Source organism: Cynocephalus volans, chromosome 3, assembly GCF_027409185.1.
Source record: "Cynocephalus volans isolate mCynVol1 chromosome 3, mCynVol1.pri, whole genome shotgun sequence".
Classification (NCBI taxonomy): Eukaryota; Metazoa; Chordata; class Mammalia; order Dermoptera; family Cynocephalidae; genus Cynocephalus; species Cynocephalus volans.
This window is the reverse complement of record NC_084462.1, coordinates 32,197,579-32,224,514: the sequence shown is the minus strand read 5'-3', so window position 1 is coordinate 32,224,514 and position 26,936 is coordinate 32,197,579. Positions and strand designations below refer to the sequence as shown.

The following is a 26,936-nucleotide window of genomic DNA, read 5'->3' as shown; positions in this document are numbered from 1 at the left end:
AAAACCACACAGTACTAAAGTAAACCTATGAACATAATTTGATATCTTAGCTGTTTTATAAGGTCTTTTAGTGAACTCGTTTGTTTAAAAATTACATCATCTCATCATCCAGATATTATGACTACCAATTCAGATGCAATATGATCTCCACCAGTGTGATTCCTGCGTAAAAGCAAGAAACGTGATTTCCAGTTCAAGGAACGCAGAAGGAAGGAAGAACCAGTTTGTGATGAAAAAGTCATTTCCCAATTTCTGGGAATGTGGACATAGAACATCAGTTATCATTGTAATTACAGCAGATATATAAGGCATGGGAAACTGGCCTGATCCATATATAATCACAGATGCTGAAAATGCTTTGTTTTTACTAAATCTCAGATATCAGATTGCCATGTTTCTTTCTCCTAATAGGAGGATATAAATTACATATATAGAAAGATTTTTAAAAACTTTCTCGTGGCCATAATTCACATCAATAAATAAATGATCCTGACAAGTTATTTGACTAGCTACTTATTGGCAATCAAAAAGGTCTTTGAATGAATACATAAACGAATGACATACTGGGGCTGAAAAAAATGTTACATGAGTCATACAAAGGTCCCCAAATTTCTGATTTGTAGTGTCATGCCCACCACTAGTCATTCCTTATAACTTATTTTATAGTTTTTACCACCTACACCAGTGACTCAAACAACGCATAAGGAAATCTGGGGTGTCACCTGAAATACCTTGGTCCTACTACCAGAGATTCTAATTCAGTCTATATAAGGTGGAGCCCAGGAACCCATAGTCAACAAAAAACAAGAGCCTCAAGGGGTTTTGATGCAGGTGCTCTGCTGATGTAGATAAATATTCCCATCAGCATAAACCTTTAATCTAGTATCTCCCCACTTAAAAACAACCATAAAAACTCCAGGCTCCACAATTTCAAATCTCTTAACACGTTCTATAAAATAACACTAAATAACAGCTAAAAGAACAAATAAAATTACAGCATTACTGTAAGCCAGAGAACTCCCAGAACTAAAAATTTAAGTAGAAAAATAAACAAAAACTACCAGTGAGGTCTCTCTCTCACACTCCTATTGCACAAGCCTTCGCAGAGACCAAGGGCAATCTGGGGAAAACTCTGGAATGGGAAAGAGGGAAGCAGGTAGTAAGCCTAGGGTTGATCTAAAATAACCACCAGAAAGACAAACTTCAGCTTACATAAAAAAGTAAAAAAATACGAAAAGAGAGCCTTGCTAGGTTAGAGCATTTGCAAAGAAAATGAACTGTAAATGGGCGTGAATATATGTTGCTTTGTTGAAAGGATAGGCAAAGCAACGTTTAGACTGAGTGGTGACTGGGAAAAAAGCAAAAAGGGGAGACTTAGAGTCCTACAAAACAAGAGAGAGCCCAAAACCCAGATGACACAACCCCTTTCCCACCACACCCCCCCCAACGAAACCATACTTGTCACACTGATAAACAATGGCCTCTTTAAATAATGACCCTTGCAAATGACCCCAAATCAACAATATTAATAGATGAAGCAGATTCCATACATACAAAGTACATCAAAAAGAAAACAAAAACAGAAAATCAGAATATCTCATCTGATAAAAATACCCCCCCAATATTAACCCCAAAGTAAAAAGAAAACTATATCAACAATCCAAATTATTTATCCTTAAACAAGCCAGGAAAAGGCAAGGGTGCCTAATCTCTCCACTAACTCAACATTGTACTAGAGGTACTGAGAAATGTAACTGACTACCATGCAGACACCATGTTTAACCCCGTAATGAGGTCAACATTAACACCAGTAATGAGACAAACAGACCCCATAAGTGTCCTGATAAGATGCACTGAGATGAACACAACTTCATTTTTGTAGTGTATTCCTGTCACAAAAGCATAACCCATATCTAATTCTGAGGAAAAAGACAAATCCAAATTGAGAAACATTTTACTAAATAACTACTACAATCTTGAGGGATGGGGGCTAATGAGTAATTGGTCAACAGACACAAAGAATGATGGCATATTATAATGATGAATAACCACCACGCATTCTACACGATTATTGAAAATCAACATTGTACCCCGCATGTATATATACTAAAAAATAAACTAAAAAAATAAAGTTTTTAAAAATGTCAATGTCATGAAAGACAAAGAAAAACTGAAGGATTGTTTCAAAATAAAAAATAACAATGAATGTAATGCATGTTCTAGGACTTTCTTTTTCTAGAAAGGACATTACTGAGACAATTGGTGAAATCTGAATAAGGTCTATAGATGGGTTATGTCACCGCATTGCACTGTGGTTACATGAGAATGTCTTTGTTCTCAGAATGCACATACCAAACCCCAATCAGGGTTGAATACTCTCGTTGAGATCATCAATGAACTTCATATTGCCAAATCCACCAACCACTTCTGGCATCTCAATACCCCTCATCACTAGTAACTTCTGCTTCCTTCTGGAAACACACTCCTCTCTCAGCTTCTGCGTCATCACATTCTCCCAGATTTCTTCCTTCCTATTAGCTCTTCCTTCATACCCATTGCTGAATTTTTCTCCTCTGTCCATGCTCTAAATTCTGGCATGACACAGCACTCAATCCCTGCCTCATCGCCAGCTGTCTCTCCTTAGTGATCTCAGCTTTGAGGGTTATCTCTATGCTGACACCTCCAAAGGTATACTGCCAACCCCCTACCTCTCTCCTGAGCTACAGATTCATAAACAGTTCAATCACCTGTTAGCTATCTCTCCAACTGTATGACTAAAAATCCAATCAAGATTAACATGTCCAAAGTACAGCTCTTAGTATCCTCCCAAATCTCTTCTTTCGTCTTCCCCATCTCAGGAAATGACTCTACTACCATCCACCCATATGCTTCAAACTACAACCATGTAGGTCTTTTTTGATCGCCTCCAACATAAATCTCTCTACTTTTCTCTGTCTCATTGTGCTCACTCTAGTTGGAATCACTATTATCTCCTACCTGGACTTCCCAAAGAGCGCCAACAATGATCTTCTGAAAACACGCACCAGCTCATGATATTTTCCTATTTTAAATCTCCAGGGGCTTCCAATCCCTTTAATATTAGTCTCCTAGGGCTGCCATAACAAAGTACCACAAACTGGGTGGGTTAAAACAACAGAAACGTATTTTCACATCTGGAAGTCAGCTGTCCCAAATCAAGGTGGCAGAGCGCGTTGGTGGTATAGTGGTGAGCATAGCTGCCTTCCAAATCAAGGTGGCAGCAGGCCATGTTCTGAAGACTCTAGGGAAGGATCATCCTTGCCTCTTCCTAGCTCTGGAAACTGCTGACAGTCCTTGTGTCCCATGGCATATAGACGGTCACTCCCATCTCGGCCTCTGTCTGTGTCTCTGTTTCTCCTCTCCTCATAAGATACAAATCAACCTGGATTTAGAGCCCATCCTAATCTAGTATGACTTCATCTTAACTAATAACATCTGCAAAATCCCTACTTATCCACATAGGGTAACCTTCTGATGTTCTGCGTGAAGTTGAATTTTGGGAGGACACTATTGAACCCAGTATATTGATTTTATTCCCATTGGAACAAATCTCAGGTTCTTTATCATTACCCACATTCCTGCATGATCCGCTTCCTACTTACCCTTCCAGCCCCCTCAAACCATTTGCCAGTATCTCCTATGAGTTCCTAAAGAAAGCTAAGCCCATTCCAAGCCCAGTGCCTTCTGGGCACTGCTCTTCCTGTTGGGAGTTTTCCTGCCTCATCTCTGAGTTCCTGGATCATCCCCAGCTTCTCTACTTCCTCCGTGCACCTCCCCAAGAGTACACCTCATTTCCAGTTACTCTATATACTAGCACCTGTTTATTACTTCAAAGCATTTATCACAATCTATAATTATCCCTCAATTTTTCCCCAGTTTATCTGCCTCCTGTTATAACCCCAACATCCAACTTCGTGCCTGACACATAGGAGCTAACTGATGAGTATTTCTTGAGAGAATTAACAAAATCAAATGAATACAAGGACTGTGTCATACACATCTGTCACAGTTCTCACAGTGTCTGCCCATGGCTTTCTACATAGCCCTGGAAAATGTCATTAAAATCAACTAATTAATAAATTCCATCAATTTTCTCCAGGCCACAATGAATACTTACACAAGAAAACCCCAGATCAGACTTTGTAAGACAGAAACAATGGCTCCAACCCCGCCACCAGAGTTCCAAATATTTATTTAGAATTATTTATCTGGCATAGCACAGTCCAAGACTCTTCAAACTTCTGATGATCACAAATTGCATACGCACACCCATGTGCAATGGTGGGACTGTTCTCACCACAATGAAGATAAGCCGAGGCTTATTTAACTTCTTCAAGGTCATGTTATGAATAGGACTGTGCAACTAAAAAATTCGTTTGTGTCCATAAAGCACTTGAAAGCTTCCGAGAGCTCAATATTATTATCAAGGGTCAAGTGTACAGCCAAGTACTGCCCATGGAGGCATAATTGCATTATTTTATCACCACATGGACTACTAAAGGAATTTTCAAGGAATAAAAATCTGCAATATATCTATTTGAAGCGATTTTGTATTTATTTATTCAATTGAATTATTTATGTTATTCATAATGAGACGAAACTTGAACAGCATTTGTTCCATCACGTCTTCCTTTGCTTTCAGCTGGTTTGCCGCATATGACTATTTTTATGCAAATGAGGTTATGATGACATTAAACATTTTCTACTGATTTTCAAGAACAAATATGTTCTCTCCATATGCCACAGTCTTCTTTTTCCTTCATCCATCCTCAAAGCTCTGTTGGCTGATCAGAATTTCTTCTAAATTAACTAAGAGAACATACCATCTGTAATACTGATGAGCCTGTCTCCCTCTGCAGTGCGCACATGGCACTCCCATTAATACCTGAATTTAGTCCATTTTGCCCATTCCACCAGCAGCCTGACTTATCCCCAGCTCTCACAACGCTGTAAATCTCACCTGATTACAAAGCATGGCACTCTCCTGTTGCCACTTTAGAAGATGTTCTCTGTACTCACAGACCAAAACCAACGAAGAGCTCCATACAAAAAAAGGTGCTGTGATTGCAGAGACATCTGCCTCTATTGATTATCCTCAGGGCTGAGAAACAAATGTTTGCAGGAAAGTATTTTGCATAACTATCCACTGAACAAATGAGAGCGGAATTCAGCAAGCTGCCTAAACTGGGCTCCTATAAACTAGCTTGGGCTTTCTTGCAGGGTGTATAGGTGTGTAGGTGTGCGTGTGCATGCCCATGTGTGCCAGTTTGGGATGGGCTTGTCTGAGCCCAGAGCACACTGCTAGAGTGGACTATGCAGGCAGGATAATCCCTAGAAACACAGGTCATGGTTCCCGTATCAGGCATTGTGGGGATTTCTGAGTATTAAGCGAGGTGGCTAGTTCGCTCCTACAGTTGTCGAGAGCTATGTTCCTTATATAAAGTATCAAAGACCTGCAGAAGCAAGAATAGCCTCTGCTGGAAATCCCAACATTGGTTGATTTAAGCAAATAAATCAAGAATTTCATTTCCCATAGTCACAACTGCATCTGGGGAATGTGAATTTGGAACTCAATGCCCTGGGGGTTGTAATCAGGCCACAGAGTAGTAGCATTTGCATGAACAGGGCAAGTCTGACATCGGTTCTTATCCACTGGTTTCCCCATACAAGAAACTAAAACTTGTCCAGAAAGCTCTCTAGAACAGAAGTGGAGGGGAATCCTTACTGCAGCTTGCTTGAATGCATTTAGTTTACGAGCTGGTGAAGAGAACACATCGCTTTAATGCACTTAGGTGGGAAACCTTCCAGATTCCGATAAAAGATTAAATTAACTTTGCAAATTCCTAAGCTTTCGGGCAGCCAGGCTGGCACTGCCTCTAGAAGAAGCGGGGATCCTCTCTTAAAACTCAGCTGCCTCCCTGACCTCCATCATGTTCACGACGCCCTGCACACAGCAAATGGCACCTCTGCTTCATATTTATTTTTCTACTCTACATCTCTACGTCTGAAACACCCCAGAGTGTTGCCAACCATTTCGTGGGGTATCCTGAAATTCTAAATGGAAAATGACTTAAAATGACATTGATTTCTTTTCATTTTCATTCACTAAATGAATGGATGTCCTCTAGAATATGAGGTGGGAAGAACAAGCAGGAGGGAGAGAAGTAACGAAACACAGAAAACTCACAGGGCACAGGAACCCCTGCCCTGACTCGTGACCTCTCCCACCTGCCTCCACCCACGGACAGTCTCAGGAAACGACGGGCCCCAGGAAGCTCAAAATGTTTAAATATGTACTGCTCAAGAGTCTGATTAAAAATGTAGATTTACAGACCCGTTCTGGTCTACTAATTCTGTAGAAAGGTCCAAGACTTGATAGTTTTAACCAGCAGCCCTGGAGATTCAGACACAGCTTGTCCAAGAACCACACTTCCCAGAAACATCATAAGCCTGCTGGTTCTCCATCTTGTAAGTGAGACATTGGGGTCACCAGTTGCTTGCCCCTCCCACCCTCCCACCCACCCCTCACCCCGGCCCGGATTCTGATTTAATTGCTCTGGGGTCCAGTCTGGGCATCCTCTGGTGATTCCACTGTGCAGTCAAGGCTGAGAAGATGGTTCAGGCTTTTCCAAGAACCACTGGTGCAGGAAGACTAGACACCTGTAAGCGGCAGGGCGGTGGCACTATGAGAGCATCCACAGTTCACTTTTGCAGATTCTGAAACTTTTACCCAAACAACACTCCAGACCCTTGTCTGAATAATCATATTGATTCCAGATTCCCATCTTTTCACAACAGGCAGGAAATGATGATGAAAACGTACCCATCTGCCTCTTGACTACAACAGTTTGAGGTTTTAAGAAGGGAGCATCCAGTTGAGGCAGCAAAAGGTTTTCGTTTGGCTGCCCAGACCCCAACACAACCTGAAGACGAGGCAGCAAATTCCCTTCACGCTCACCCCACACCCTCAGCCAGCGATCGGCCCCTGAGCCACCTCGGAGCGCTTCAGAGGAAATCTCAAACATCCAAACTTCACTGAGAACGCAGGCACCCTGCAGACAAGGCCCACTCCCTCAAACCCTCCCCGTCATTACCCTCACGTCATTTCAGAGGCTCTCAGCATAAAGAATTAACTTCCAGAAAGTGGCCAAGACCTCAGACCAGGAACTCTGTAGGGCCCACCAAAACTCATTTTTAACAAGCTCCCAAGACTCCACTTTGAGAAACACTACTCTAAAATGTGCTTTTAAATATTCAATCCTTTTCATGGAAAAATTATTTCAATATGTGGGAAAAAAATCATTTCTATTTATGAAAAAAAATAAAAACATACCACATATAATATATATATTATATACATATATACACATCTTTTAGTCTGACTACTATCCGTAATGGTAAAGCAGAAGCAGGAGGTGGCTGACCCCGTCCCATCAGCTTCGTCAGAGTCCCCATGCCCTCAGAATACCCACATTAAGGTCTAGACCTTCTTTAATATGTTAGCTGGGTGAGTCCAGAGCTGCGCATTCTGATCCAGGCCCAGGAAGAGCCTTGCAAAGGAACGTGCCCTCCCCTGGCCCCCTTATAGCCCAGCTCTGTCTCAGGCCCAGTCCTCTGGATTTCTGCACCAGTGTGGGGGCAAGAACATGCCAGGTACCCTAGATTTGAGTTTCCATATAAGTATGACACATACAGGTATCATATCACTTTTCAGGAATATATTTTCCAGAAGATTCCGCTAATTAATGCAAGGGGTTTTAAGGATAAGGGGCATTTATGGTGAAGTTTCTTTAAAAAATAATTGCAGCTCACATTTATTGATCAGATATCAATAAGAAAGGCTTAGACTAATGCCTGGTATATTAATCTATGCAGTTCACATGGAATAATTGATTTTAATCCCCACAAAAATTTTAATAAAGTAGTTGTCATTACATCACCATTTTATTTATGAAAAAACTGAGGCACAGAAAGTTTAAGTAACTTGTTCTAGGTCACACAGCTAATAAGCAACGAAGCTGGGACTGGAATTCAGATTCCCACTTTCATGCTCTTGACCTTCATGCAAAGCTATGGCAAGACATTTTCTAAACATAATAATAATATATAACTTATGTTTCCTGAGTTTTACCAAAAAATACTGTATCCCTAAAGAGAATTTTAACTATATCGCACTATGCACTAGGAGGGCCCTAACAGCAGCAGATGATCAAATTCAACATACGGCCTCTTTGGTGGTGGAATTGTTACAGTTGGCGAAGTTCAAAGAGACCAAGAGAACAAACTAAGATGTAAACACACACGTACGCACGCACGAACGCACGCACACTTCTCCAAAGAAATTTTTCTCTTTCTCCAAGACTCAGAATTTCTTTACCTTCTGGCAATACCAGCCTGGAGCAGAAGGTTCCATTCCACAGACATGGAAGGGTGGGTGGGCTGTGCCTGAAGAGGCCACTTGGTGTGAGGAGACGTCCACAGGCCTTGAAGACACACAGAGCTGTGTCTGAATCCGGGCTCCAGCACGTGCTAGCTGTATGACCTCAAGAAGTTTGCTTAACCTCTCCAAGACCCCTCGCCTCATTTATAAAACAGGGATGGTAACAGCTGCTTCGGAGAGTGGTTAAGTTTAAATGAGATCAATAAAACATGCACACAGTGACAAAACCATAAAAGGTAGTCAATAAAAGGGAATAATTATTGTGGTTAGTGATTCAGAGACACTCCTAAGCATGCACCTATTTATTATTTTAACCAACAAGTATTTACTGGACAGCTACCCTCTCCGTGCACGTCTACGAAAGAGAAAGTTTAACACAGGATTCTTGACCTTCTTTAAGGCACTTTCACTCTATTTGAAAACCAGCCTGGGAGACACACAGAATGATTCAGACAAAAAAGCCTCTGTTGCCACAGCTACAATAAGCAGAAGTGTCCTTTTTGGGGTGGGAGGTGGGGAACTTGAGCTGGGTATTGACCGATGAGTAGATTCATTACACTAAATTATAACACCATGGCTCACATACACATACAGCTCACATACGCACACAGCCCCAATCTGAAATACCCACTGGACTTGGAAGATTTCCAAATCTCCACGGTCAGCCCAAACATCGTTCCTGCCCTCCAGACTTCAATATGCATCTGTGCACTGGACGTGACATGAAGAGGGTCCACAGACGCCTCACGCCACCAGTGCCCACAGCAGACATTGTTGAGACACAACAGGTTAGATTTTGTGGCAATAAAGGAAAGAGGAGACGTTCTGAGGGAAGCAAAATGAATTCCAAAGAAACCTGACAGCTGGATTTATAAGCAGGAGGCCAAAGGAGAAATTGAAGATAACAGCAGTAGAAACTGCCCATAAATTACCTCCCTGGTCTGAGAGGAGGAGGCATGCCCTGAAATGTGTACGGAGACCTCAGCAGAGGCTTCAATGAGCAGAGACCCCTGTACTCCCTCCTCCTTATTACAAGATAATCGGGCAAGCAGATGATCAACATGCCACGATATGCTGTAGATGGTATATCCCAGCAAGGGAAAGGAGAAGGCGCTGGTGTCACCAGAGGTTACCTCCTCACTAACACACAATCAAATAATGACTAAAACTGGACAGATTCATGTCTTGTGGGTGCCTCAAGAAAACCATAACTACGGGGAAGCCTGGACACAGAACTGCTATCTTCCCCACACGACATGAACCTCAGCAGCATTCTCTCTCTCAGTTAATGAAATCACTTCCACTCCATCTCCCAAGCTAGAAACTTCTCAGTGCACTCATTTCATCCATATCCAATTAGGTGCTTCATTTTGCTGACTCTCAGGATGTTTTTCTGGAATCTAGCCCTTCCACTCCATCCCTACTTAGTGCTTAGTTTCCAACAGAGAAACTATTTCCATGAAACAGTACAATAATAATAAAATGCTCACTGTATTATTAGAAGCCCTCCTCTTCTCTCTCTCTCTCTCTCTCTCTCTCTCTCCAGCAATGCTGAGCATACAGGTGGCACTCAATAAATGCTGGGTAACTAGAAAAGAGACTTATATTTAGCCATCCTGCTACCAGCTTCTATCTCCTCCAATCTATCCTCCACATTTTTGCCACAGTTATTATTTTTTTAAAAAAGAATTACAAAAACAATACCATCTTGCCTCAAATCCTTCACTGGAATCCACTGACAATGATAAAATCCATACTCCAAAACAGAGCTGGAACATGAGGCACTTCACAATCTGGCCTCCTCCTTCCACAACTCCCTCTGGAAACTCAATGCTCAAGAGAAAAGTTTTCCAATTCCCGGATCCCAAAATCTAAGAACTTTTCCAGTTCCCCTGAGCCACAGAGTATATGGAATTGCAACTCCTTTCTTCAAGAGCTTTTGTTTTTTCCTGTAGTTAATCGTTGCTTTGCGTTTTCACAAGCTTAGCTCATTGTTATTGTACTTGCTCCTCTCTCTCTCTCAAATGCCCTGCCATCTCTTTAGAGTAAAAACTCCTGCTCATCATTAAGATCAAGGTCACCTCTGCATAGTGCTCTACCTCTCCCAGAACTGCTAATTCTCTTATCTTAGTTTCTAAGGCCCTCTGAAAGTTACCCAAAAGACTGTAAATAGCCACCAGCTTCCCCCCCTCTCTTTGATGTCATGCAGGGCTAAGATATGGCTTACTCCAGCACAGTGCCTGGCAGATTGCAGACTTCAGTCAAACAACATTTTTAGTAGTTTTTAAAAAGCAAAGAAAGGAAAAGAAAAAGAAGTACAGACCAAAAGAGCCTAGAAATAAGCCCACTTACATATAAAAGTCATAAAATGTAATACATTTAGCACTTCCAAATAAGAGAGAGAGAAGGGTTATTTACAAAATTATTTTGAAAAAGCTGTTTTGAAAAAAAGATGGACAGACATTTGGGATAAAAAACACAAAAATGTACCATATTCCAAAATAAACTCTAGAAGGATGGAAGAGTAAAATATGAGAGTCATAGAAAAACAACATAAAACAGAATAGAATATTTATGAGTACTCTGAGGGATGGTATCTTTCTCATCTTTAAAGCAGAGAAGAAATCAAAATGAAAAGATTGACAGTTCGGGATTCATACAAATTTAAAATATCTGTCCAGCAGAAGAAAAAGAATCAAAGAACTAAAATAAAATGGAAAACACCATTCTGGAATCCATTTCCCTGAAATATGACAAACAAATGGTTAATTTCACTATTGCCTAAAAACTCATTCATATTTATAAGAAAAACAATTTTCTCAAGTATACTATAGTAATAAAACAGTAAGAATTAAAGCAACTTGAGGTTCTGTTTAAAACTGCAATAAATTTAGCCTATTTAAATCCTCTCTCAAACATGTGAGAGCTATTTTGGGGCTTCACAAGAAAGATCCTGCCCATGGGGGCATAATTTCTCCTGAGAAAGAAAATGCTCCTGCCCCAGGCAGCTGCCTTTCTTCACATCCCTAAGGCTCAAGTATCAGAGAAGAGCTTCTTCTACACGCAAAGCCCTTGCCACTCTTTGATGTAAAAGATGAACGTGCAATTAACAAAAGTTAATTTGGTGGGTTTTGCTGTGGAGCTCAGAATTTACAATGGTGCCTTTGGTTACCTTGCATGGCCAATGGGCAAGCTCTCAAACTCATCTCAAATTCCACCTTCAAATTCATCCAACATATATCTAAAAAGGGAAATGTGCTCATGTCATTCAACCTAGTCCTCCCACTCTTTCTTCTGCCATACACCAGCCTATCTTGCACTTAATTTTTCGATACAGATTTATATTTATTGATTAATTGAAATTTTATTTCATTAAAACAAAACAAATATAGTCACACTACTTCTGTAATCTCCATCTTTCTAAATAACAGTGATTATGTTATTATTTCTTGATGTTTAAATTTGACATTTTCAATTGATTTTCTGTTACTGAAAATGAAGATTTAATTTTCTCACACTACCCACACCTCACATACCCATTTTACCTCCTCCTTCTTCCAATATAATTATAATTTGTTACAATTTAAGTCAAGATGCAAAATGTACATTTAAATGACCATAGTGTTCACAGCTGAGCCACAGAGTACATGGAATTGCAATTCCTTTCTTGGAGAGCTTTTGCTTTTTCTGTAGCTAGTTTCTTTGCTTTTTCACGAGCTTAGTTTTCTGTGTCTATCAGTAAACATTCTCAAATTTTCTGAAAGAATGGTAACGGAAAAATATCAATGCAGTCAAAAACCAGGCAGTCAAATAATTCAATCACCTCCCCCTCTTTTGGAGACACACCTCCTGGAGTCCTCCATCCTCCTGATCTAACGTGGAATGGTTGATCTCCTGGCCTGCTGCACAGCTGTCATCCTGAATGTTACCTTGGAACATCCCTTCATCATCTTTCTGGGATCTGCCTTTAGTACTCTCCTGTATTAATCCCCTGTTTCCTAGATCTTATTATCACCCTCTTTCTTACTTTACTCCTTTGTTTTACTGGAGCATATGCTTGAACAGCTTTCTGAAAACAGATACAGGGAAGATGAAACGTTGAGACCCTGCGTATCTGCAATGTATTTACTTTGTGCCTGCTCATGGCACTCTAAATTAAAAATAACTTTCTTCTCTCAAAATTATTTAGGCATTGTTCCATTATCTTCTAGTTGTTAATGGTGCTACTGAGAAATCCAATGCCAACTGTATTTGAGCTGCATTTTCTCTCTAAAAGCTTTAAGGATTTCTTCATCCAAGCTGTTTTGAAATTTTACATTCATATTTCTTGATGTGGGTTTAATTTTTTCCTTTTCATAAATTATGTAGAAACTGGGTGGGATCTTCTAATCTGAAAGCTTACATCCTATGATTCTGGGAAATTTTCTTGTATCATCTCTGTTTGATGATTTTCTCCTCTCTGTTCTCTCTCTCTCTGATATTCCTATTAGTGGATGCTAAGCCTATGAGAGTGATCTAATTAGTTTTTGATCTTTCCTCTCCTGTTTTTTTCTTTTTTCTTTTTTAATCAGAAGATTTCCTCAATGCTATCTTCCAACCTTTTACTGAATTATTTATTACTCTCTAAGTTTTAACTTCCAAGTTTTTTTAATTTTATGATTATTACCTAGATATAGCTATTTGTTCATATTTTGTAAACAGAACATTCCATGATCCCTCTAAGTTATTAGTTATAGTTTTAACGTTTGTAGTCTCTGTTTCCTCCAAAATCCTTTTCTGTTGTTGCTGTTATTGTAGTTAAGGTCTTTTATAATAGAGATTCTGCTGAGTTGTCTGGGAATCCTGGTTCCCCCTTCTTATTTTAGAGTAAGACAGCTCTGTGTAGAAGGATGGAGTTTTAACAGGCACATCATATTAAGAGTTAGTGAGCAGAATCCAACCATTTTTGGTGTACCTCCCAACAGTCAGATCTGTTGGCCTTTTCCTTAGGCTAGACAGTCTCCTCCGAGTGGATTCTCCAAACTCTTGCCTATTGGGGTGGATTAGTCTGTTTCTGTTGCTTATAACAAAATACCACAAACTGGGTGATTTATAAAGAAAACAAAAGTTATTGCTTACAGTTTCTGAGGCTGGGAAGCCTAAAGTACAAGGAACACATCTGGTGGTGGCAACAGTGACCCCTCACATTGCAAGATGGTAGGAGCAGAGAGAGCAGAGCCTAACCTCCTCATTCACTCTTTTTAAATCCCTCCAAACAATGCCTATGACCACCATTATCAATCCATTCACTAAGGCATGGTCCTAGAATCTAATCACTTCTTCAAGGCTCCACCATTCAATTACTATAATGGATTTCCTAACCTCAACAGTTACAGTGGGGATTAAGTTTTCGGGGGACATTCAACCCAAGGCAAGGGGTATGAGAGCGTGGCAGGTAATGAGGCTGGAAAGTCTCCCCGTTTAATAAGCAGCCTGATTACTCTCTGTCTTATGCCACCTAGAGTTCATCTTTTCCAGGGAGTAAACCTTCCATGTTCTGCCAGGTAGAGAAGGGCAGTCTCTGCTATGCAGAGCTGGAACTGCTGCAATCCTGCTGTTCAGATCTGCCCCCCAGCCATCAGAAATACCCAGCACCTCCAACTCCTGAGTGTCTGCAGCTCTGGCTGGGCTGTGTTCCTCTGCTCTTCCCGCCTGCACCCCCCTCCCCTCACAGGCTAACCCACCTACCCTGTCAGTTTCCACCCATTCATCTCTTTCCATCTGCCACAACTTTGCAGGTGTCTCCTCTCTGCTGTCACCACCTTCCCTGTTTAGTTTTATGGGTGGCCATCCTCTATGTTCCCTTACCACCATTTTAGCAGAGTTTCAGAAGGAACCAACCAGATGTAAGTAGTAAGTTCAGGCCATCGTGTTATACCACCAAGCCATGCACTCCTCCCTGAGCTCACCACACCACATTTTTATGTGTACCCCCAAGTGTGCTCCCGCTGTTCTCATACCTGGTCCAGTCTTACCCCCTCCCCTCTTTAATGTTCTTTTGTTTTGCTTTGCTTTTCAGCTGGCCAGTATGGGGATAGGAACCCTTGACTTTGATGTTATAAAACAGCACTCTAACCAACTGAGCTAACGAGCCAGCCCCCAGTCCTCAATGTCCTAACCCTTAATGGTCCTTCAAGATTTAGCTCAGGCATCACCTCAAGCAAGAAACATACTCAGACCCCCCCCCCCCCAATATCCCCTGGGTATCTAGCCTGCCCCACACCACACACCAGACTGTGCTGCCCGGGTCTGCTTACACACTGCCTCCCTCCCCAGACAAGGAGTAAGCAGGCAAGGACAGTGTCTCATCCAAGTTCTGTCTCCTGTGAGGGGAAAACCATCTGGCAGATAATAGGGGCTCCCTAATATCTGTTCAATTGGCCCATTTCCAGGAAGCTCCATGTTGAGACATTTTCATCCTCATAGGAGTGCAAAACACATGGCCATGTTTATTTGCCAACATCCAAATAAGAAAGGCTAATCAGAGAGCACCAGGAAATGAAAACAGCCAGATGTTTTTGAGAGCCAAAGTACAGGAACACAAAATAGCTTCCAACAGGGGTGGTGTATATTTTTCTAGTGATTCAAAATGAATATAAGCTTATTAGGCACAGAGAGAAATTTAACAGGTTTCTCAGCTAATGCTGTAATTTTAAATCCATTTAAGATAATTTTCTTTATCTTGAATCTATTTTTCTCAGTAACCAGGATGCTTAACTGATTTGTACAAAATCCATTTGAAAAAGAAATAATCTACTGCAAGCAAGGACACACTCTAAATGGGAAAAAGAGAGACATACAAATTTAGCAAAAAACAGAGAATCCATTTGAGAAGACAAGGTGGAGTCCTGCCTAGAAAATAGGGGCTTTTTCTCCAGCATCTTGATTCTATGTCCAACCTCTTTTCTTTACTTCACAAGAAGAAAATAAACAATTCTTAAATCTGAGAGTACAGAACAAAGACCTCTCATAAGCCAACCAACATGCAACCAAACCTTTTAAAAAGTAAGAATCTCAGACAAAAAAGTATAAGTTGAAACAATAATAAGATGATGTGGTTTTTCACCTCTCAACTCGGCCAAGCATTTTGTAAATGCTAGTAACCAGTACTGCAATGATCTAATAAAATTTCAACAGGAGCAGAATTGCTATAAATTTTTCCAGAGGAAAATATTATACTATGTATCTAGAGCCTCCAAAAATATCCCTACACTGTGATCTAAGGACTATACCTTTAGAAGTATGAATTAGGAAGATAAATATCAAATCATTACACATAAAGACGTAAGTGGGAAAAATATTCACATGGGTGTTATATATAATAATAAAAATTGAAAATAAAACCTAAATTTCCAACAATATAAAAAATAATCATAATTAACAACATTGAAAAATGATCATGACATAATGTCAAATAAAAAAGGATAAAAACAATATATCACATGCTCATAATCTGTATAGAAAACAGACGCAAAGACAATATGCTAACACTTTAATGGCTGCTGTCTGTCTCTGGGTCATGAGGTCATGGTGATTATTCACTTAAAACTTTTTGTATTGAGGACTTTTCTGTATGTTTCTTGATCACTTCTATAACAACTTAACTTGTTCATTTAGCTGATAGTTCATAACCAACCGTAGTACTCAGTTTACTGACTGAGGAGGAGACTAAGATAAAAACCCCCCTGCTAGTTCCAAGCAACATGAGAAAATGTCACAGACTCATGGTCTCATGGCCTCCACCCATTCATACGACTGAGCAAGCTCCTCGGAACGACTGAAGTGGAACTTACTTGGTGGGACGATAATCCGGAATGGAACGATCCAGTGAAATTTTTTCACTGAGGTAGGAATTGTAGCCGTACTTCTCGTGGGGTCCCTTGGCTTTTTCTTCTTCTGCTGGGGAAAGGGTAGCAGGCAGGCCCCCTTTGCCCCGCCCACCGTAGCCTTCAATGAGCCCAAGGGACTTGGACAAGCCTAGAAAAAGAGAGGGAAAAAGAATTATTGGAAAACCACCACATCAGAATGTGTCCGTCAATCTCAGCTGTAGCTTCACGGGACGTGTGAACATTACCTGTCACAGAAAAAATTATATTCTCAATTTATCCATCCCAGGTATGTGCCCTGACCACATTTATATGAGAGGAAGGTCAAGGCAACGGTGAGTTCTGAGGTTAAGGTCTGGTTGCCAATTAGGATCCTCCCCTTTTCAGAACTGGGGTGAGATGAGGGTCCCTAAAAGGGAGAGACCACCTAAATGAGGAGAATGAGGAACAGGAAGGACACGCGAAATGGGACAGAACCGGACAATCATCCCTGCTTGTCTTCCTCTCTCCGTGGGGCAAGCACACAAGGTTAGACACGCAAGAAGGAACCGGGCGCAGCACAGAACGGGAACAGCAGGTGGCAGAGAACTGCTGAGCCACGGCGTCACCGCTTCCTGTGGACAGCTGCCAAACGTTGGCAGACCGACCGGACCACAGGCTTAACGTGCGGAACAGTCAGACACAGCTCTCCATCTAATGGATTTATTTAAGTCTCATGTAAATGGCAAAAGGAAATACAAAATGTATGAAAATAAATAAATCACAGAGGAGAAAACCCTAAGGGCGATGACCGAGCCAGGCAGAGCAGGCGGCTTCGAGCAAAGGCAAGTCGCCAGGACGGTGGCAGCCGTGCACCTGTTATTCCATTACACGAGGAACAGCTCGATGGGCAACTTTTAAACCCTAGAGTTATGGGAGGTTTTACTACTCAGCTAGAAAACTTTTGTTGTTAAGAGCTCTCATTCCCTTGGGCTTTCCAAATGCTCAAGCTACTCAGCACACACATACTCACACATACAAGCAGACGCACACGGTGCTTTATCCATATAAATGCTGGATTTCCAATTTCCAGCATTTCACTGCTGCTACTGACAGGAAGAATATGGACCCACTCAGTCAGCCTTCAAGGTGCGTTGCCTATAGATCTGAAAAGGATCCAAACCTCCCAAGAAGGCATACCCAGGCCAACAAATCTGCTCCACTCATGGGATGGTTCTCCACCACACCATGGCGAGACTTGCATTCTCTCTCCTGCGTCTTTGAAGACAGACATTTATTTTCTGTAATATCAAGATCAAGAACAAAAGGTACGCAAGCGGCTCAGAGTCCATCTCAGATGAACATCATTTCTCCACCTGAGATCATTTCCACTGTCCACTGTGCTCTTCAGAAACCCTGTCATCCTTTCCCCCTGCCACCATCCCAACAGAGACCCTGCCGGCTAGGATCAGATCATACCAGCCAGCAATTGCTCCCTGCTTTCTTGCCTGTAATCTCTCATTCCGTGTCAGTGTGTAACAAATATTCCTATAAGCATCACCTTTACCATGCATAAAAAACTACAAGGACTCTTCCAATGTCGAGTGCAAACACCTGTGCTTGGTTTTAAAATCACTTGGGATAGAACATTACTAATAGGAACGTAAAATGCTGCAGCCACTTTGGAAAACAGTTTAGCTGTTCTTCAAAATGCTAAACATAGTTACCACATGACCCAGCAATTCCATTCCAAGAAATCTACTCAAGAGAAATGAGAACGTATGTCCACACAAGAACCTCTACACAAATGTTCACATGAGCATTATTCCTAATAGCGAAACATCCATAAACTGATAAATGGATAATTAAAATGCAATATATGCATACAATGGGATATATGGCAATAAAAAAGAATAAAGTAATGATACATGCTACAACATGGATGAACCTTGAAAACATTAAACCAAGTAAACAAAGCTAGTCATGGAAGACCACATAATGTATTACTCTATGGATAGAGCCAGAGAGTAGAGCCAAAAAGTAGCCTGATAGTTGCTCAGGGCTTGACAAATTGGGGAAGGAGATGGGGCATGACTGCTAATGTGTATGGGGTTTCTTTTGGAGGCAACAGAAATGTTAAGGGGTTAGACTGTGGTGATGGTTGTGCAACTATGTGAATATGCTAAATAACACTAAGCTGTACACTTTTAAATAGATGAATGATATGGGATGTATAAAACATCTAATAAAAGCTGCAAAAAAATAATGTTCTTGTGATAGACAATTCTATCTCCAGCAAGACAGAGGGCTAAGCATAAAAACTTTCCTATACACACCTAGAAATGCTCGATAAAATAATTTTAAAATACTTAAAATACATAGCTGAGCTTGCAAGAAAGAAAAGCAAACTCCTGGAGATAAGTTAAAATTGGAGTTGAGACTATTATCTACAGAGAGAGCACAAGCTTGCTCATTAACTAAAGGTTGGAGTTTTTGAGCTCAAGGATATGAGACTTTTGGTTCTCTTGAGAAATATAATTGAAACTGAAAAACTGCAAAAATTTGGGTGTCTTAAAGTGTATACCCTGAAAAGGGTTGAATTATTGGCAGAGAGGGGGTGAGGGGGGAACAATCCAAGGACCAGCACAATGAGACAATCAAGAAGATGTTCTCCAAATGGGCTCACAGTGGGAGGAAAAAAGAATCCTAACCAACAATCTGAGCCTGCCTGCGTTTGTAGTCTAAATTGACACTAACCCCAGAGGTCAGAGTTTTTTCATTTTAGATTATAAGCTCTTCGAGGAGTACTCAAGACAATAATAGAAACAGAGTCATAAAATACAATTTTTAGTCTTATTTTTTATGGAGGAAGAAGCCCATGAAGGCCAAAGTGCCTAGGGCCCACAAAAGTCATTATGCACCCCTGGGTCCCTACAGTTTAGATTTTTATCTCTGAAGTGTGGAGAAGGAATGTAACAAGATCAGAAGTGTGATTATCAGCTTGACCTAGAAGGTGAACAGCACAGGGACAGAGCCCAGGCACCAACAGTAATGACAGCTGCATTTATTGAGCGTCTACTGTGTGCTGAGCTCTCTGCTAAGTGCTGTACATTTATTCTACCATTCTTTCGTCTCCTCTCCTGCCAAGCTCACAAGGAAAGTATTACTATGATCTTTATTTTATAAGTGAGGACACTGAGTCTGGGAAGGTAGGAACCTTATAAAGGTCCCATGGCTAGTAAAGGAAGATAAAGCCTGGGCTTGGTGACAGATAATGAGACCAGTTCTGGGGCGCCTGTGGCAGCCCATGCAGCAGACAGCAGAGGCTCATTTTAAGGCCACGGTCACAGTAATCAAAAGGAGAGGAGAGATGTGAGAAACAGGGCAGGGGGCTGACAAGTGCTACGGGTGAGAGTGAGGGAAAAACTGAGCAGAACAGAGGTCTCCAGTGTGAGGACTGGGTGATAACACCATGCACAAAGACGGGTGTACAGAAGAAAGTCTGGGGGCTGGCCAGATGGCTCAGGTGGTGAGAACGTGGGGTTATAACACCAAGGTCAAGGGTTCAGATCCCCCTTACTGGCCAGCCACCAAAAAATAAAAAAAAAAAAGAAAGGAAGAAAAGAAAGAACGCAGAGAAAGCTTGAGAAGGTGAAGAAGAGGATGGAGATGAGACATTCTGTTCTCTACAGGTGGCATACGAGACTTCCACAGGACATTGAGAGGCAGTCAGGTGTCCAGGGTGGGCGGACTGAAACAGACAAGAACGGAGGTTCAGGCAGCAGGGGGGCATGAGATATGGACCTGCCACCACCAGCACACATGGGGCTAGTTCCATCACAGGGGTTCAGAGGGGGTGTCGAGGGTTGAGAAAGAGAAACAGCATGCTCTGGAAGCCCTCGCTAACCACACCCCTTCCCGAGTACTTGCACCAGACCTCAAGTAGGGACTGCATGTGTGACAACTTCCTTCTTCTCTGCTCTACAGGCACGCTGTCTCACTTGAGCTATGCGTGAAGCTCAAGACTTCAAGGAACTGACACTTAAGGAAGGGAGAAACATCCTGACAAGAACAAGTGGTCACACTCCTGTTTATCTTCACAAATCCATCTGTCATCTCCTTCTCCACCCATGGATGATCAACGTGTAGTCTTTAAATTTTTAAAAATGCTTTGTATCCATTTTTCTATTAGACAGGCAGTACAGATGTTACTATGAACACTTTAGAAATGAAGAAATGAAGGCTCAGAGTGATTCATTATTTGACCATTTCAAAGTGATGGAGACAGAATACAATACTTCTCCCAACCCCCAAATACATACACAAGTACTCTTTCCACTATGCCACATTTTAAATCACTCTATCCAGGAAATTTTGGAGGAAGGAAAGAGCCAGCATGGAAAACATGATGAAGAATCATAAATAAATAGTAATGTACACATAAGAAAAATACTATACAGCAGTGAAAAATGAATGGACTGCAGATTCATGTATCAAATAGGTGAATCTCATAAACTTAATGTAAAGCAAAAAGCAAGCACTGAATGAATATAATTCCATTTATACAAAGTTTCATAAAACTAATCAAAGTATACTTTAGAAATATAAACTTACGTAGTGAAACTATAAGGGGCGGCAAAAAAGAATGAATGATACCTGGAGAAGGACACACAAAGGACCTGAAGGGATCAGCAATGCTCCACTGCCAAGCTGGGAGGTGCAGACAGCCAGTATTCATGATATAATCATAACCTGATGTACGCAGGATATGTATAATGTATGAAATATGGCATAACAAAAACATGATAAAGGTATTACTATTTTCTTCCTCCTTATTTTGTGTGCTTTCACTCGTTCACCCTGGATTTTTCCCTTTCCTTTCCCAGTCCTTGCCAACATTTCTTGTAAGCCGCAAACCCAACCTCCATGGTTTCCTTGCCAGCATGTGCCCAAGGGTCAGGAAGGAGGCTCTGTCGCAACGGGGCGGGATTGACCTTTCACTTAACTCAGCGGCTTCAATGGAAAACAGCAATTCTTCATCTTACTTCATCTATGTGGTGTGGGCAATGTATCTTTTTCTTCCCTTGGCGTTAGAGTGTTTCTTTTGTGCAGTCTAAATAGATAGCTTCCGATCCGAAGTTGTTAAATTCCACCTAGGAGTTAAAATGCACCTAGCTGTGTTTTCCCAGCATGTGTGCTCCCAGGGCAGCCTGTCCAGTGCAGGCAGAGGGGCCAGGCAGGGAATGTCTTACGAAACAACCACATAAATTAAGCCTAGAACTGCATGCTAATCCTACCAAGGACACACAGGGAATGATGGTTCCCAGTGGGGTTTTATCTCTTTCTGTGGCATTATTTCTCCCATTATGAAAGGCACACAGTTAGCTTCAAAAAAGATCATTCCTCATGGTACAATGTGAAAACTATGAATTATATATGTTGTGGTCCATGTACTCCCATTCTTCCCCCAATTTAATCTGCCAGAAAGGCGCGACAAAGCAGCAAAAATTTTTGCTGGCATTTTAACATGCTTACTTAGCAGGCCCTGAGAACTGCTGGCAAGGAGAAATGAGAGTTTGAGTCCCCCAACAAAGCTCAAGTTGGTCTTAACTCAGCCGCGGGAAAAAGTTGCCACTGGAGCAAGTTGGGAGGACTCTGTGCACCCAAGAAATCTACTTTTCCAAGAGCACGCCTTGCTTTTTGGCCAGATGCAGTTGCAGCCTCTGCAGACTGATATGAACTTGGAGGCAGGGAAGTCACCAGGGCAAAGGGACAAGCAGCAGCTGAGCGGGAAGTCAGGGAGAGCATGGGGTACCTGCTCAGCAACAGGCCTTGGATGACTGATCATTCCCTCTTCTTCATGCACTGCCCCCTGGTTTGTCTTAGCTGCAGACCGCAAGGCCAAGTGGTGCTCTAGCCAAGAAATTGAAGATAAAGGGAGGAAGAACAGGTTGAAGTCAGTTATCTCATAGCACCTACACCAAATATTCTTCATGTTTCTCTCCAGATCACTCCTCTACCCTCTTCCTGCCTGATACATACCCCAGGAGACAGGTATCTATGAACAGTGTCAAGGGCTCCCCCGCCCTATGGCTTTGGGTTGAGTTCAACCAACAGGAGGCACCTTGAGGAGACTGATGGGTGGAAAGAAAGAGAGGATGGGGTATTTATTCCCCCAACTGCCTCCCTGCTGGGCTGTGGTCTGGTAGAGGCTCCATTCCTCTAGGCCCCAGCTGTTATCAGGCATCCTTCTTGTAGGTTTCCAGCCACCCTTGCACTCCAGTTATCCTTGCATTCCACCTGTCCCTGCACTCCAGCCATCCCTGCACTTCAGCTATCCTTGCATTCCAGCTATCCTTGCACTTCAGCTAGTCTTGCATTCCAGCCATCCTTGCATTCCATTAACCACTCCCTCCTCTTGCTCCTTCAAACCTGGAGGTGGCAACAGCTTCCTCCTCTGTTGCTAGCCCTCAGGTAAGTCACCATCTCTTGTCATTCCCTGTTGGTTTCCCTTCACTCTGCCCCAACCTTTGTAAATATTTTGTTAACCCCTCTTCAATCATCCCTTCTGAGTGTGCCACCTATTTTCTACCAGGATCCTCAGATACAGCATCTTAGCTATTAGCACTGAGAGACTTCTGGCATGGTACCATGTGTAGGTACTCTTCTAAAGGGCAGGGATGTGGTCACCCCCAGTGCCTGACACACAGAAAGTCCTTAAAAACTGTTTGAGTATATGGATGAATAGAGACTCAACCTGGAGATTTAACTTGGAGCCATCTGTTACAAATTGAATAGTTGACTTTAAGAAATTAAATTAAAAATCTACAAGAAAATCATCTAATAGGAGAAGAGAGATTAAGACTAAATATCATATCATATTTATATTCATAAAGAAAAGAGTCTACTCTAATGACTGCCACAGGGAAATCAAGCCTGAGAAAGACCATTTGGTATGGCAGTGAAAGGGTACTGGTGACCTCTGAGACAGCCTGTCAGGGACGTAAGTGTTTACGGGGGGTAAAGGAAAGTGGCAGGAGGTACGACCGCCCCTCAGCAAGTATGCAGGAGACACCTGCAATAACAGTACTTCCCATTCCAGTAATAACCAACTAGAATATGGAATGTAAAAGAAGATCTATTTATAAAAACAAATATTACAGCATACCTAGAAGTAATTTTAACCAATAAGAAGACGATCAGAAAATTTCATCGAATGAAATAAAATAAGACACACAGTAGCCCCCCTTATCCACATTCTCATTTTCCATGGGTTCAGTTGCCTGCTGCCAACAGTGGTCGAAAAATATTAAACGGAAAACTTCATCAATAAACAATTCATAAGTTTTAAATTGCTTGCCGATCTGAATAGCATCATGAAATCGGGCACCATCCTGCTCTGTCCTGCACAGGATGCAGGTCATTCCTTTGTCCAGGGGATCCCCACTGTATATGCCACCCACCCATTCGTCCCTTAGTAGCTGTCTTAGTTACCAGATCTAAAAATCATAGTGTACGTCGGCTTCAGTACTACCTGTAGTTTCAGTCGTCCACTGGAGGTCGTGGAATGTATCCCCTGCAGATAAGGGGGACTACTGTCTATAAACTGTCAGGAGGAGACGTGTTTTAGAATTGGAAGATGGAACGTTAGGAATATACGATTTCTACTCTTTAATACGTAGATTTAACATAATCTCAAATGGGGTATTTTTTTCTGCAACATAACAGAAGGTTCTACAATTAATCCAGAAGAACACAGAGGTAAGAAGCCTAAGACATTCTTTTAAAAGGAAAGAAATAAGGTATTAAGTTAGGAAATAAAGGAATTATCATTAAAGTGCCATGGCCACTGGGCAGAAACTTTACATATATGCTAGCAGGTGAGGCTCTAAAATATTTCTTTTCTCAGATAGTCACCCAATTTTCCAAACATTAAGTGATAAAAATAACTTGAAATTTTAGAAATTGAAGTTTTAGAAATTTTAGAAATTCCCTGCTTAGGGCAGCTGAGGCCACGACTAATTGTTTCAGGACATCTCATGAGGATGCCGAGTCAGATCCATCTGTCTCACCTGAAGCCCAGGAAACCTCTGAGCCTCACATGCTTGATACAGCTCAGCAGGAGGAAATCACTCTGCCCACGTCTGTCTGTCGCAGGCACAGCCCAAACTACAAAGGCTCCACCGTGGTGGCAAAAATAAAGAGCCCAGGTTGTAAATCAGCTCTAAGCTGCTTTCTCACCTCCCTCTGTACAAGTAAGGACAAAATTTTCTCCAGGGATACAGTTTAAACTTATGAGTCTACAGAGAACCAGCATTATTCTTTCAGAAATAGGGACGGTACTCACACCAGACACACAAACTCCCAAACAGATAGAGACTGCAGCGAAATGCAATCTGGTGTCTTGTCAACACTTAAAGCTCCTCAGTACCTCGGCAGCCACAGCCCAACATGGAGAAACACCCCCAACACACATGCATACACGCATGCACGCACACACACGCAAGCCACGTGCTCACACATGCACACACATACACGCGCACACACACATGCACACACATACACGCGCACACACACATGCACTCTGAGCCAAAGAGCTGGGCACGTCACGTGGCCTCCCTTCTGTTGGGCAGCAGGTGTTGGGGGTTTCTGCAGAGAGACCCAACTCCTCCTGAAGGTCACAGAGTCCCTGGGAGATGCCACACTATGTTGAAGCATTGGGAAGTTGATAAAATTTAGAAACAAGCAGGAAGTTGCAGCCATAAGCTTAATGGTGAGCAGTAATTCCAGGTTTATTCCTGGCCAACTTATACGCACTCCTGGGAGAGTAAGAAAACCAGGTGATACTAGATGTAAATAGGAAGGAGGCCTATCCAAGGGGCTTACCCTCCCACTCCTACAACATGCTGAAAACCTCCAATAACTAAGATGGTGAGATCACAAACAGGAAAAAGACAAGCAAATCGATGGAACAGAAAAACTGGTGAGGAAATACTGCCAAAAGTGAGGATAGCACCATTTTGGATACAAATAATAGTGACAATGAGTTCAACAGACAAATGCTTATTAGATACAAAGCACTGTAATAAGCACTGTCATTATTACATATACGAGGGTTCTCCAAAAAGTTCATGGAAAGATTCATATAATCTTTTAGCTCTATTTTTCCACAAACTTCTGGAAGTGCCCTTGCATATTAAATATATATGCTAAATATACATGTGTGCTAAATATATATTTTTTAAATTTGCTTAATTCACACATACGTGTATGTATATATATATAAAGTATTCTTAAATTCATTACTCAAATGACTCTGGTGTTAGCTCTTTCTGTATCTCTTGACGCTGTTGCCTCCTCTCCTCTCCATCGCTTCTGCAGCCACTGGGATCCAAGCTCAGGTCGTCTCCTGCTTGAGTTACTGCAGTCAGCTCCTAACCCTGTCTTCAGAGTGAGCTTTCCAACATGCAAATCTAATCACTGCTTGCTTCAAATTCATTACTGCCTTCCTGCTGCCTATGGAAAATAATCCAAAAGTTGTCACCAGACATACAAAGCTGCTCATTAGCTGACTCCCTGCCCAACGCCATCCTCCGCGTTTCCTCTGCTGCATCGTTTTAAGCATCCCAATGCTCTTTTTGTGCTTCTGAGAAGCGGCTGCCCCTCACCACCCTGACAGTCATCTCTGCTGCCCACACAACCCTGCACACCCTTTCTGAGCACCACCCAACCCAGAAAGTCAGACGCTGCTCCTCGGTGGCAATCTCACTCTCAGCACGATGGATACCACCTTCTGCGTGTTCACACAAGCACGGACCTCCCGAAAGCAGAATATGTCTCACCTATGGTCTGGCACATGCTCAGTGCCTCATAAATGTCCACATGAATGAATGGCTGAATAAGCAAAGTCAGTGAACAAATAAACGAATACGTGAATTATAATAAGTGCGTTGTAAGACAGGCTGGCCTAATGCACCAACACGTTCTAGAGCTGAGACAGAAACCTCCCAGTGCCCTGTTAGAAATTGGTAAGCACACTTCACAAACTCATGTCAAATCATTATTGACTCCCAGTTCATGTGTTAGTATAATGATCTTCACATTTGTTGATCTCTGCATTATCATCATGATTTTGACATTCTCTGTCCCATATTCTCAGTGCTTTCCAGACGTGATGCCCAAAGGTTATGTTAGTCTTAACATCTTAAATGAAATCATAAGAGTTCAACTGCATCAGTGGCTACCTAGTGGAAGAGAACTGAGTAGCATGTTCCCTGGGTGTAAGAACGATAGTGCACCTGTGGTCCAACTTAGAATCTTGAGACGGCAGGAAGGAGAGGTCGGCCATCCCCATATCCCATCTGCTGCAGAAGTTAAGATAGGTGGCCACCCAGTTTGTACTATAGTCCCCCAGGAAGAAAGAGCTCATTACATTGCCTCACAGTATATCCCTGGTTTAAAGCTCAAATAGATACAATTTCAAAAACGTGTAGCTTGGTTTCTTCCACCAGTGGCCTTACTTCTCTCTCCTATGTCTGTCATGTAAATTATTACACTTTCATGTATTTTTCAAATATCTCAAGACATTTTCATGACCTGTCCTTGTATCTTCT

At 41.8% G+C, this 26,936-nt stretch overlaps 1 protein-coding gene across 1 annotated transcript in view; it reads right to left on the bottom strand.

Moving 5' to 3' along the window:
- The window catches only part of GALNT17 (polypeptide N-acetylgalactosaminyltransferase 17), a 450,484-nt gene that overhangs the window by 274,471 nt on the left and 149,077 nt on the right, over nt 1-26,936 (bottom strand). Inside the window, exon 2 of the mRNA XM_063089198.1 lies at nt 16,312-16,495. Coding sequence (XP_062945268.1) covers nt 16,312-16,495 — 184 coding nt within the window. The remainder of the gene's footprint in view (nt 1-16,311; nt 16,496-26,936) is intronic.